Source organism: Primulina huaijiensis, chromosome 15, assembly GCF_012295235.1.
Source record: "Primulina huaijiensis isolate GDHJ02 chromosome 15, ASM1229523v2, whole genome shotgun sequence".
NCBI classification, from domain to species: domain Eukaryota; kingdom Viridiplantae; phylum Streptophyta; class Magnoliopsida; order Lamiales; family Gesneriaceae; genus Primulina; species Primulina huaijiensis.
In genome coordinates, this window is record NC_133320.1 from 8,476,294 (window position 1) to 8,489,217 (window position 12,924).

The 12,924-nt window shown below is 34.1% G+C and overlaps 1 protein-coding gene across 1 annotated transcript in view; it reads left to right on the top strand.

Moving 5' to 3' along the window:
* Positions 1 to 6,963: 6,963 nt before the first annotated feature.
* Positions 6,964 to 12,924, top strand: part of LOC140959278 (kinesin-like protein KIN-5D) — a 6,581-nt gene continuing 620 nt past the window's right edge. The window contains exons 1-21 of the mRNA XM_073417150.1: positions 6,964 to 7,320; positions 7,405 to 7,599; positions 7,688 to 7,817; positions 8,223 to 8,378; positions 8,463 to 8,939; positions 9,081 to 9,178; positions 9,283 to 9,439; positions 9,541 to 9,610; positions 9,717 to 9,793; positions 9,872 to 9,925; positions 10,006 to 10,086; positions 10,170 to 10,281; positions 10,628 to 10,714; positions 10,801 to 10,976; positions 11,059 to 11,220; positions 11,301 to 11,408; positions 11,490 to 11,648; positions 11,729 to 11,812; positions 12,343 to 12,548; positions 12,630 to 12,731; positions 12,816 to 12,924. Of these exons, the coding sequence (XP_073273251.1) occupies positions 7,439 to 7,599; positions 7,688 to 7,817; positions 8,223 to 8,378; positions 8,463 to 8,939; positions 9,081 to 9,178; positions 9,283 to 9,439; positions 9,541 to 9,610; positions 9,717 to 9,793; positions 9,872 to 9,925; positions 10,006 to 10,086; positions 10,170 to 10,281; positions 10,628 to 10,714; positions 10,801 to 10,976; positions 11,059 to 11,220; positions 11,301 to 11,408; positions 11,490 to 11,648; positions 11,729 to 11,812; positions 12,343 to 12,548; positions 12,630 to 12,731; positions 12,816 to 12,924 (2,766 nt within the window). The 5' untranslated portion in view covers positions 6,964 to 7,320; positions 7,405 to 7,438. The remainder of the gene's footprint in view (positions 7,321 to 7,404; positions 7,600 to 7,687; positions 7,818 to 8,222; positions 8,379 to 8,462; positions 8,940 to 9,080; positions 9,179 to 9,282; positions 9,440 to 9,540; positions 9,611 to 9,716; positions 9,794 to 9,871; positions 9,926 to 10,005; positions 10,087 to 10,169; positions 10,282 to 10,627; positions 10,715 to 10,800; positions 10,977 to 11,058; positions 11,221 to 11,300; positions 11,409 to 11,489; positions 11,649 to 11,728; positions 11,813 to 12,342; positions 12,549 to 12,629; positions 12,732 to 12,815) is intronic.

The window sequence follows — 12,924 nt, forward strand, 5'->3', positions numbered from 1 at the left end:
GTAACGATCAAAGTTGGTAATCCCAATTGGGATTTTTTTTAAAAAAAATTGGAAGCACTTACTAATTCATGTTCGATCTCGAATCAAAGCGATTTTTTTTTCCAAGGAACCGAGTTCTAATTAAACTGTCGTAACAAAACAATTATTGATGTTTTGTCTTTAATTTACTATAATGTAATTGATTCTAATCTTCACCTAAATCCTCGGCCGCAGCACAATTGATTTCCGGCTACATATACGTATGAACTCTAATTTAATTAGTCCAATAATTAAACGATATTGTTTTAATTATTTAATTAAGTAATTAAATAATTAAATTCGTTTAATAATTATTTGTAGCAATTATTGATGGCCATATGACATGTGGGGGGACTTTAATTCAGTCTTTATCACGTGGGGTACATTTTACACCACACAAGATATGTCCCTCTAGTTTACTGACTTTGCCATTATTATCAGATTTTCTTGTGATGTTTTACCTTACTCCTACTCCACCTTTTACCCAACAAATATGCATAGTATGCTCAATTATCATCAAGATTTCGATTTTCTCTATCGATATTTTCTTAAGCGAGTCTCTAAATAACACATGATTTTGTAATACGGATTACCTGATTAATATAGTTTGCAGGCTATTACGTTAGTCCAAAAGTTTACAAATTGCACACCAAATGATATCAACTACGAGTTCGTTTAAAAATTGCATATCCCAAGTAAAACTATAACCAAAATGAATTTTTCTTTCATCCACAAGACATTATACATATGGCGGACATTTTTTTAATGAAAAATTAGTGAATGATTTTTTTAATACAAAATTGAAATCAGTTGTTAGTGTAGTTTGAACTCAAACTTCCTTGAAAGTTTTTATCACTGTCGAAGATTTTAATTTTTTATTACGTTAATGAAGATCATAAAATTAGTTTAAGGCCGTGGTTGCTGCCGTTAAGTCAAAGAAATTAAGCTTTTGCGACTAAGATAGTGTTTGCAAAAGTTTATTTTAAATCTTTATTAGCTTATATATACAAAATTTTAAACAGTTAAATTGGTTAGAAACACTTAAAATAAGTTCAAAAACTACATAAATAGGAGTGCTAACGGCCAATAAGTGATGCTCAAATCAGTTCCTTTTCTCATTAATATTATTATTACTAGGATCTGATAATTTGTAGTATGATTTTTTTTAAATTATTATTTAACTAAAAGTAAGAATAAGGGGAAATTAGGGTTAGGTCTAGTTGATTTCATTTCCTCTTTTTCTTGGCCAATTATTACCCCCAAAATCCACTATATATAATGAAAAAAACACCATTTTCAGTAATTTCTAATTTGATTGTATCATTGAGATTATTTATTTGTCTAATGAAATTAATATCGACATAATTATTATCAAATTTATTCACATTTATTGCATATCTTCAATTACCAAGAATAATTGTATATCAACATATTTTAAAAGATAAAAAATAGATGGTTCCAAAGCACTGTATATTGCACGTTGGAGCATTAATACTGAATAGTGAACGGTTCAAATTCTTCACACCAAATTACTTGTCTTAAGTTAACATTATAATTCAAATATCATTCATTAATTAAATCAAATTCCTTGTTCGAAAACGTATACTAAAAATTTATTCAAATAGTTTACGAATGACTTTGAACGACCAATAAAAGTGTACCGACGAAAATGGTATTTGAAAATTCATCATGGTCATAATTTTGAAATCCTTTAGACTTTGTTAAATCGAATCGCACAAAATATTTGCATGGATCCCCCTGAGAAAATGCCAAGTATCTTGTACGAGTGGTTTCTATTCATAATTAATTTTTAAATTTTTTTTTCCCAAACTTGAGAGTGTGACACCACTTCTTTTTTCTGCAAAAATATTTATAAATAAAGCCATAAATTAATTTAAACTTCAACGTCTGGTGAATTTAATTCTGGTGGAGTTCTAAAACCAGTTGGAATTATAAATAAAGGTATAAAATAGATAAGTTGGGACACCAGGAAGCTGCATGGTGGAATGGGATTCATAGACTTGGAACCGTTCAACTTGGCAATGCATGGGAATTAAACAAGCTTGGAATCTTATTTCTAAACCAAACTCACTAATGGCCAGAGTAATACAAGCCAAATACTACCTCAATTCGTATTTCTTGGAGGCCACTCTCGGTCACAATCCTAGTTTTATTTGGCAAAGATTGTGGAGTTCGAAGCTTATACTAGCTAAAGGCGTTAGATGGCGAGGGGCGAAGGAAACAATTGTGGCATGGCCCTTTTTTTTTTTCATCGAGATATGAATGAAATCAAGAATATTCTTATTGTTGGAACAGTTTAGCTTTGATGATGTGCCTGTTAGAACTCAATAGCTGATAAAATTCATCGGACCAATCGTTCACTTCTTATATGGAAAATATGGTCTATCAAATTAAATGAATAAGCACTACTGAATATCAGCAGCAGTTAGTATGAGCACTACTGAATATCGGCAACAATCATTTATCTGCATTCAATTTATCCTCGTACATATTGACAGGTGCATTAATTATCATGATTCGACCAATTTATAGTTGTTCAAATCTGAACATTTGAAGATCGTCTATATTAGGCTATTTATTATCTTCAGCAAGGAATACACTCATGCGATCGTTTTCTTACAACTCAGAGCGTACTCTCATGTTCATATCAGAGATCATCTTGTGCTACTACGTACTCACTATAATCTTACTTATATTTTATCATTTGAGTAAGTCATTGTAACTAACAGAAAGAGTCTTTCTATTCATTAGCCTGTTTTTATTGTGAAAAGAATTGTTACTTAGAGTTTCAATAGGTAATATTACGCCATACTGAAGTGGGTGTTTACAGAAGCTGCAAATATCAAAGTATTTTAGTGTATATATTTTTGAAACAGAAGAAGAAGAGACGTAGAAGGTATTCATCATTCGAACTTCCAGAAACAAGTATTGTGTTCTTATTATTATTGTCATTAATATTCACAAGGTTGGGTAGCCTCATTCCGCATTAGACATTGGCTACTGATTTTTGAAGGTCGAGATCAAATTTCTACTACTAAAACCAGTGGAGGTCGTCAGTTCATTGAAAAGAAAAAAAAATAAATTTGTGCTTTCATCTGAGTGGGTTTTCTTGTCCTCTGAACCCATAAATTCAGGAGCGGTGGTATCATTCAACAAAATTCTCATGTTCTCTAAAGAAGAATTTGATGAGTAAAAAATCAGAATGTATGTCATCACTGACAGATCAATTATGATAATGAAAGTCAATATTGCAGTTGTTGTATTAGAGGGAGCACCTTAGATGATAGAGAAGCATCAATCAAAATGGACTATTGATGATAAGAACAAACAAATTTTGATAACATGGCAAAAAATATATTATACAAGATCATTGACAAAATTATATTTAGTAAGATCAATATGTTTTCTAGAAAAAAAAATACGGGACAAGTTGATTCAACTCAGTGAGGGAAATGATCATACAAAAGAAAACAAACTCACAGTAGCCATGCAAAAATTTGAGAATATCAAGATGAAACTTGGAGAATCTCTGAATGATTTTGATGAGAGATTCAATACAATCATCATTGAACTAGCTTCTCTTGGAAAAGAGTACACCAATCGAGAAGCAGCGCTCAAGGTGATGGGAGCCCTGACAAAAGAATGTGACGTAAAAGCAATTGCAATGAGAGAATCAAAAGAGCTAAAAAAGTCGGAACTACATGAGTTGTTTGTTGATCTAATGGCCTACGAGTTCGAGTTGAAAACTAGCAGCGTAGAAGATTCTACATTAAACCATCCAACCAAATGCATTGCTGAACCAGTATTGGATAAGACTGCTGAAGAAAGCAAAAATGATGCTATGTTACTATTTGTCAATAAATTCTCAAGATTCATGAAGAAAGGTCATAGAACCTATCCGAATCCTAACAGGAATTTCAAGGAGGAGTCACCGACCGCGAAATGGCTTGTTTCTACTGTGGGGAGACTGATCACTTCATTGTTAATTGTCCTAAGTCCAAGAAAAGACGATTACAAGAATAAAATACATAAGTGCAATAACAAGAAGTCCCAAAAAGATCGCAAGGCAATTTTTGAGGAGGAAAGTAAAAGTAAGTGGGTAGATTCCAGTTCTAAATCCTCTGACTCAGAAAGTTAATCCAGTGATAGTGATGCTGAAGAAGTTTAGTTTCTAATGGCCGATATTGACCCAACCTCGACTACTGATGAGGTATTTGACTTTGATTACGATGAATTTACACATGATTATTTAGTCAAAACATTGTATGACTTGGTTTAGTAGTACTCGAAGCTTTCTCAATCATTTAAGCAAGTCAAAGCTGAAAACCAGAGCCTAACTGATCAAATCAATAAGTCCATTTGTTCATAAGATAACAATTTCAATGATCTTGAAGCAAAGATGATTAAGTTAAAGACATACAATGAACGAGTGAATGCTGATTACCAGATACTACTTATTGAAAATTAAAAATTGTCTTTACTGGTAAATGCATGGAATAAGTATTATGTTTCACTAAAGAAGATGCAATAACTACAGAAGCAATCCAAAGACAGAACGAGTCTCAAATTCATTAGTTATGAAAGCATTTCTTAAACCAGTACTCGACTACAACTGAATATGTGCAAAAGGAAATACATTCAATTTGTCAAATCCATTACGGTATATGAACATAATGAACCTAACGTTCGAGTTGAAAAACTTATAAATAAGACGAACAATGGTAGGAATTTTCGGTTAGGTTCTGTTTCAGCCCGAGAAAAAAGAAAAATGACAGAATGAATCCAATACCGGATCAAGTTCCGTAGCGCAGACCTCAGTAAATGCAAGACACTACCGATTCCACATTTGCAAACTTCTTCAGAAGAAATATAGGATATTATACAAGAACAACAATGGAGAACAACATAATAGAATGCATTTTGTTAAGAATAAAGTAGAATACATTTTTCTAAGAATAAAGTAGATATTCTGTTGCACACACCCCTGAAGTTACTCGAAGTACAAAATCCTTGAGGATTGTACAGATCTGGGTTCTTAATGACTAATCTAGTTCGGACTCATATAGATTGAGCACTAATTACTAAATTTTTTGTTTAGAGGGAAGCAAAATCTTCATTTAGTTGAAAATATGTGCTATAATTTAACCATTTTGAGTAAATGATGTGAAAATGGTCATCTAGTAAAATTTCAGAAGCACATATATTAAGAATGCATATTCAAATGTTTTGCTGCAAGGAATAAAAAGTGGAAATACCTACAAAATAAATTGAGAATATGCTCCACCTGATAATTCTACATGTTTTATTGCATCTTCCTATGATAAACAATGAATATCGCATGACTGAATCACTTAAATTTAGATCAATCAACAACTTATGACAAATGAATATGGTGATTGGATTGACTAAGATAGAATTTATTAAGAATCATGTATGTTCAGTATGTCAACTAGGAAAATAAATTGGATTTATTTTTAAAATTGAAGACAGTAAACTGTCGTCTAGATGTTTAGAATTATTACACGTGAATTTATTTGGACCTATACCCATAATGAGTTTAGGTGGAATAAAGTATATATCGGTCGTTATTGATGATTTTTCTAGATTTACATGAATAATATTTCTGAGTGGTAAAGATCGTACATGTTCTCAAATGATCAAATTATTTAAACGCGTGCAAAATGAAAAATCAATTTTAGTAGTCAAGATCAGAAGTGATTGCGTTACTAAATTTAATAACAAAACTTTTGAGATGTATTTATCATAACAGAGATTTCAGCACGAGTATTCAACATCCAGGACTCCTCAGCAAAATGTAGTTGCTACGTAGAAACAGAACACTGAAGGAAGCAGCATGAACAATGCTTGTTGAATCTGGCATATCACAGAGATTTTGGACAGAAATAGTAAACATTGCTTGCTATAGTTAGAACCGAGCCATGATCAACAAGAAAGATGAAAAGACACTGTATGAAATATGAAATGAGAGTATGCAAAATCTTTCTTATTTATATATTTTTGAATGCAAATGTTTTACCCCCAATAATAATAAAAATTACTTAGGAACGAGCGCTTGTCGCAATTACCAAAAGCTATACCCCAGAGTTCACTGAAGATGTTCGATAATCATGATCCATCTCAAGCATACATCTTCTCAGAACCAAGTTACAGGTATAGTAAGACTCATCCTTCTTCACTGATAATTAATAATCCCTCAACACCTCTCAAAACAAGAAGACAAATGATTAATGAGTATATGTATGAAGCCTTTAATTCTCAATTAGAACCTAAGAAATTGACGAGGCCCTTACTGATTCTAGTTGAATAGAAACCATGCAAGATGAGCTAAATCAATTAAAATGAAATAATGTTTGGTGTCTAGTTCCTAGACTCTGTCATCAATCAATATTTGATACTAGATGAATATTTAGAAATAAATTTAATAAAGATGGAATAGTAATTAGAGACAAAGTAAGATTAGTAGCACAAAGTTTTAGACAAGAAGAAATAATAGATTTTGATGAAAACTTTGCACTAGCACCCCCGATTAGAAGCTATTCGAATTTTTCTTGCTTTTGCTGCTTATAAGAATTTCAATGCATACAAAAAGTCGCATGAGACTGTTTCACATTTTAATTTTGTGAGAAGAACCTCTGACTTGACCAAATTTTTATTCCAAAAATATTAATTTTCACCATAAATATTAGCTAAGTCAACTTATTTCCTGGAGATAATCCACGACATCATCTCACAAAAAACATATTACTTATTTTTTAAAATTATATATACATTACATTATATCTACAAAATACAAATTATTTATTTACAACTGGCTAAATCTCTCACAAACGGGGGGACCTCTCACACCGTCATGGCTTATGGGGAGTATATACAAATTCAAACCCTACGCTCCGTAACGGCCATATTTTTTGAGTTTATTTTCTCTCTCTACTCCTTTTCTTTTTTATTATAACCGAAAATTCCAAAACTTCACACTCAATCTGGTCGCTGTATTGTCTCCAAAGGTATCGCCATTTGTGATCCTATTCATTGTTCAGTCTCCCTCGATTTGCCGGCCGATTCAGTCTACTGTAAGTGTACATGTTTGTTGGATACGTGTATGCGTTTACATTTTCAGTCAAAGTAATCGTATTTTGCTGCGATTCTTCTGATCTGTAAGTTGCTTTGTTGTTTTCGAATCATGAATCGGCTAGATTCTTGATTTTCCTGTCGTTTATCCAGTTTTTACGAATTTTTGCTCATTAAAGAAACCACATTGTGGTATTTTTCATTTTAGATATTTTCATCTGGGTTTAATGCGACTTGATTTGATTTTCTCTGAGCTGGATTCGGATTGTGGCGCAGTGAAACGGGCATAATTTGATAGTGATTTCGGAAAATGGATAGAAGGGGAGGTGGTGGAATGGTGCCGATATCGCCGTCACACACACCACGTTCCAGCGATAAGGCAGCGAGAGATCTACGATCTGGGGATGGTAGTTTGAACGGAAAGAATGACAAGGAGAAAGGTGTTAATGTGCAGGTCATTGTGCGATGCAGGTGAACCTTTTTTTTGTTTTGAAAGTGTTTTGATTTGAATGATTTTGTTTTTATTGAATTCTCATGGGCTTTATTTATGTTTCATCAGGCCACTGAGCGAGGAGGAAGCGAGGGTGCATACTCCTGTGGTGATTTCTTGCAATGAAAACAGAAGAGAAGTTTGCGCTATTCAAAATATTGCCAATAAGCAGATTGATAGGACTTTCAACTTTGACAAGGTCTGATATATCTTCTCCGCCTACGTGTTTTTGTTGCACGTATAAATTTGGGAATATTAAAGAGTACAAAAAGAAAGAAGTGAAAATTGTACAAGTTCACTCTATTTTCAGACATGATTTATTCATTAAATAACATACAGTTGTTGAAGGGTTGTTTAAATAACATGGTTCCCGGTGTTCATTAAACAACAGCCGGGTAGTTGAATGGGTTGTTTAAGCAACATGGTTGCAGACCATTTTTTCCCCTTAGTTTCACTTCTAAGTTATGAGCAACATGGTTGCAGAACATTTTTTCCCCTTAGTTTCACTTCTAAGTTCTGACTGTTTCCCCTTATATTTTCACTTTTTCTCAGTTTTTTCACTTGGTTGGTTAATAATACACCTTCATTTTCTGATTTTGTTTAGGTATTTGGTTCAACATCTCAGCAAAAGGATATATATGATCAGTCAATCTGCCCCATGGTTTTTGAGGTTCTGGAGGGGTACAATTGCACCATTTTTGCCTATGGGCAAACTGGAACAGGCAAGACTTACACAATGGAGGGTGGATCAAGAAAAAAGGTTTAATTTATGTCCACTCTTTCTATACTGGTTACGAGATATAAAACGTGCCGCTTTATCTCAATGATTTGACTTCTTGTTTAGAACGGTGATATTCCAAGTGATGGCGGAGTTATTCCAAGAGCTGTAAGGCAAATATTCGATATCCTAGAGGCTCAAAATGCTGAGTACAGCATGAAAGTTACATTCTTGGAATTGTACAATGAGGAAATTTCAGATCTTTTGGCACCAGAAGAATGTTCTAAATTCGTTGATGACAAGTCAAAGAAACCAATAGCTCTTATGGAGGATGGAAAGGGTGGAGTCTTTGTTAGGGGATTGGAAGAGGAGATTGTGACCACGGCAAATGAAATCTATAAAATCTTAGAGAAAGGTTCTGCTAAAAGGAGAACAGCAGAGACTCTTCTTAACAAACAGAGCAGCCGTTCTCACTCTATTTTTTCAATCACAATTCACATCAAAGAATGCACTCCAGAAGGAGAGGAGATGATCAAATGTGGGAAGCTTAATCTGGTTGATCTTGCTGGTTCAGAAAATATTTCACGCTCTGGTGCCAGAGAAGTAAGAATAGCAATTAATCCGAATTTTTTTTTCTCTATCTGTTTTTTATAGAGCACAGTGGGAGTAGAAGTCAACATAATTTAAACTGGAAAAAATCTATCTGTCTGTCTGTCTGTCGGTGATTGTGTCTTACCATTTCAGGGCAGAGCAAGGGAAGCAGGTGAGATCAACAAGAGCTTGCTGACCCTTGGTCGAGTCATAAATGCTTTGGTGGAGCATTCCGGTCACGTACCCTATAGGTAAAAACCCAATTAATTTTTCCATGTTAACCTGGTATCCATTATCCAGGTGTGTTACAAAAAGATTATTTTATCAAATCATACAATGTCACGTGACATCTCAGGGATAGCAAGTTGACAAGGTTGCTGAGAGATTCTCTTGGGGGAAAAACGAAGACTTGTATAATTGCAACAATATCACCTTCCATCCACTGTTTGGAAGAGACACTTAGCACTCTGGATTATGCTCACCGTGCAAAAAACATAAAGAACAAACCCGAGGTTAGTGGTCTTGAAATATATGAATACGACTCTTCCTTTCTTTCAGCTGCTTCATTTTACTATGTGGACTGGCAGCTAAAAGTAGATGGTTGTTATTACAGATCAATCAAAAAATGATGAAATCTGCAATAATGAAGGATTTGTATTCTGAAATTGATCGACTTAAGCAAGGTTGTTGTGCGTGTGTGTGTTGTGAACTTCATCTACGGTTGTTAAGCTTATTCTTCAAAGCAATCTGAACTTCTATACATATAAATAATGACTTTATGTCCTTCAGAGGTATATGCTGCAAGGGAGAAGAATGGAATCTACATACCACGAGATCGTTATCTCCAGGATGAGGCTGATAAAAAGGTTTGACGGTGTTTGCTGAAATTTAATGGATTTCCCATTATATGAAAGTCATTCATTTTTTTTCTAAAAATGATTCAGGCCATGTCCGAAAAAGTAGAACGCATGGAACTGGATTTAGAATCCAGGGACAAGGTAAATTTAAGACATATTTTTAACCTTAATATTTTCTGTGGAAATTCAGAGTTATCACAAAATTTACAATTTATGAACAGCAACTATTGGAACTCCAGGAATTGAACAATTCTCAACAACAGTCGATTGTTGAATTAACTGACAAACTTGAAAAGACTGAGGTATTATTTGACTGCCTACCATTATAATCTTTTTCCCTTCTGCTTTGATGTCAAGGAATAATTTGGCTTCTATTCATATTCAGAAAAAGCTACAAGAAACTGAGCATTCATTGCTTGATCTTGAAGAAAGGCATAGACAGGCAAATGCAACGATCAAAGAAAAAGATTACCTTATATCCAATCTTCTCAAGTCTGGTACGTGCTATCTGTACCATAATCCCAATAAATTTATTTTCAAGTCAGGGGGTAATCAGATGTAACATTATGCTGAATGGTGAATACAAGCCCTAGTGAATATCTGTACCTAGAAATATTTTTGTGTCTATTTAATTTCCACTCAAAATATGATGGTGAAGATGTGTCCGCCCATCACTTGTTGTAGATTCCAGCTGTGTTCTAATGAAATCATTGTAAAAGTGCTGATATCTCATTTGATTTTTAAGCAATTCTTATTCTTTATTATCTTTTGCTCACCATTATTTTCTCTTAGTTGTTAGAAGTGGTTAGTTTTATGAAATTTCGCTTGATTACTTTTCACCAGAGAAAGCACTTGTTGAGCGTGCCCTTGAGCTTCGAGCAGAATTGGAGAATGCTGTATCGGATGTCCATAATCTATTTGCCAAGATTGGTTTGCATTTTGACTTTGAACCAGTTATATGCTCAAATATTAAGGCAAATGATCCTATTATAATGAAAGTATCACTAAATCTGTAGAACGCAAAGACAAAATAGAAGATGGGAATAAGATTCTTATTCAAAATTTCCAGTCTCAATTGACTAAGCAACTTGAGATCTTGCACAAAGCTGTGGCATCTTCTACCACTCAGCAACAGCAACAATTGAAGGAGATGGAAGAAGACATGCAGTCATTCGTATCCACAAAGACTGAGGTACGTCGGTTAGATAAGGAGGACATCTGTTCTATTTGTAAGTTCCTAGTCAACCAGAGTTTCTTATCTCTTGCATTTCTAGGCTGCTGGAGAGCTTCGGGATCGCCTTAAAAACTTGAAAACCACGTATGGATCTGGTATAAAGGTTTTAGATGAGTTAGCTGGAGAGCTTGATGGTAACTCTCAGTCAACTTTTGGTCAACTGAATTTGGAAGTTTCTAAGCATTCTTCTGCACTAGAGGAGGTTTGAATCTATTGATATTGCCGTGAAAAATCATAGAACCTTGTTTCAGCAGGAATCTGATTGCAGTTAATCTATTGCAGCTTTTCCAAGGAATGGCTTCTGTGGCTGATACTTTACTCGATGACCTTCAAAATTGCCTGCACAGTCAGGGGAACAAATTAACTGTATACGCACAACAGCAACGAGAGGTTGACATTTCTTAGTTACTAGGATGGAAGTTGGATTTTTATTTTTTTTTGCCATATAAATAATTGCGACATTATTTTCAGGCTCACAGCAGAGCAGTTGAAACCACAAGATCAATCTCTCAAATAACTGTAAACTTCTTCAAGACTTTAGACGGCCACACCACAAAATTGGGGCAGATTGTGGAAGAAGCACATACGACTAATGATTGGAAATTATCTGAATTTGAAAAGAAGTTTGAGGTTTACTTTCTTTGCTTAGAAACTTCATTCGGCTTGCACATCAAACTATTTTCTGAGTGGATGTTCAATTTTTTTCATAGGAGTGTGCTGCTCATGAAGAAAAGCAACTACTAGAAAAAGTGGCAGAGCTGCTTGCTGGTTCAAATTCTCGAAAGCGAAAACTGGTATGCCCCTGGAAAGCTCTTTTCTACTTTGAATTTAACGTTGGACCTTTACTTAGAATTTCGTTTGAACTTATTCCCACTCTAATTGAAAGACGCAGGTAAAAATTGTCACTTATTGGGAACTCAAGATTGATCTTTCACAACACATCATCATATTTTTTGTCTCTTTAATTTTAAGGGGTTTACTCATGCATTTTCCTACTTTGTTTTGATTATCATTTTCAAGTCACAACACATCATCATAGTTTTTGTCTCTTTAATTTTAAGGGGTTTACTCATGCATTTTCCTACTTTGTTTTGAGTATCATTTTCAAGTTAACTTGTCAGTAAATCCACCAAATTGCCAATGTGTGACCCAGTTGCTGTTTTCAGAACAATCCAGCCAACAAAGAAAAAAGAGAGGCTAAATGATTTATGCATTTAAATGATGATGCGCTCTCCTTTGGTCGAATATTACAGTCTTGTTCTTTTTATATTGTTACTCAAATGATAAGAAATTATTATGTCCTTTTCACTTTTTTGTTTACCAGGTTCAATGTGCGATTGATGGGCTTAGGGAGAGTGCAGCTAGCAGAACAACTAGTTTACAGCAGGAGATGTCAATTATGCAAGATACTACTTGTTCTATCAAAGCTGAATGGACAAGTTACATGGAGAGTGCTGAATCCCATTATATTGACGACACAGCGTCAGTGGAAATTGGTAAAAATGACATGAAGGATGTTTTATATAAATGGTTAGTTTCATATGTTTTTTTCACAAATTATAAATTCGTTTCATGTCACATCTCTAATTCTCAACAAATGAAAATACACAGTATGGAACAAGCAAAATTGGGTGCCCAACAATGGAAAAATGCTCAAGAATCCCTGCTTAGTCTAGAGAAGAGCAATGTTGCTTCAATGAACGAAATAGTTAGGTTAGTTCAAATCCCAATTTTCAAGCTTTAAAGTTTCACCTGCACATTATCGTCATTCTATGGTTACATGTGACCTAACTATAGGAGAGAAATGGGCACCAATGAACTATTGCATGGACGGTTTACTTTTGCTGTAAACTCTGCTCTTGAAGATGCAGATATTGGAAGCAAAAATCTGCTCTCGTCCATTGAC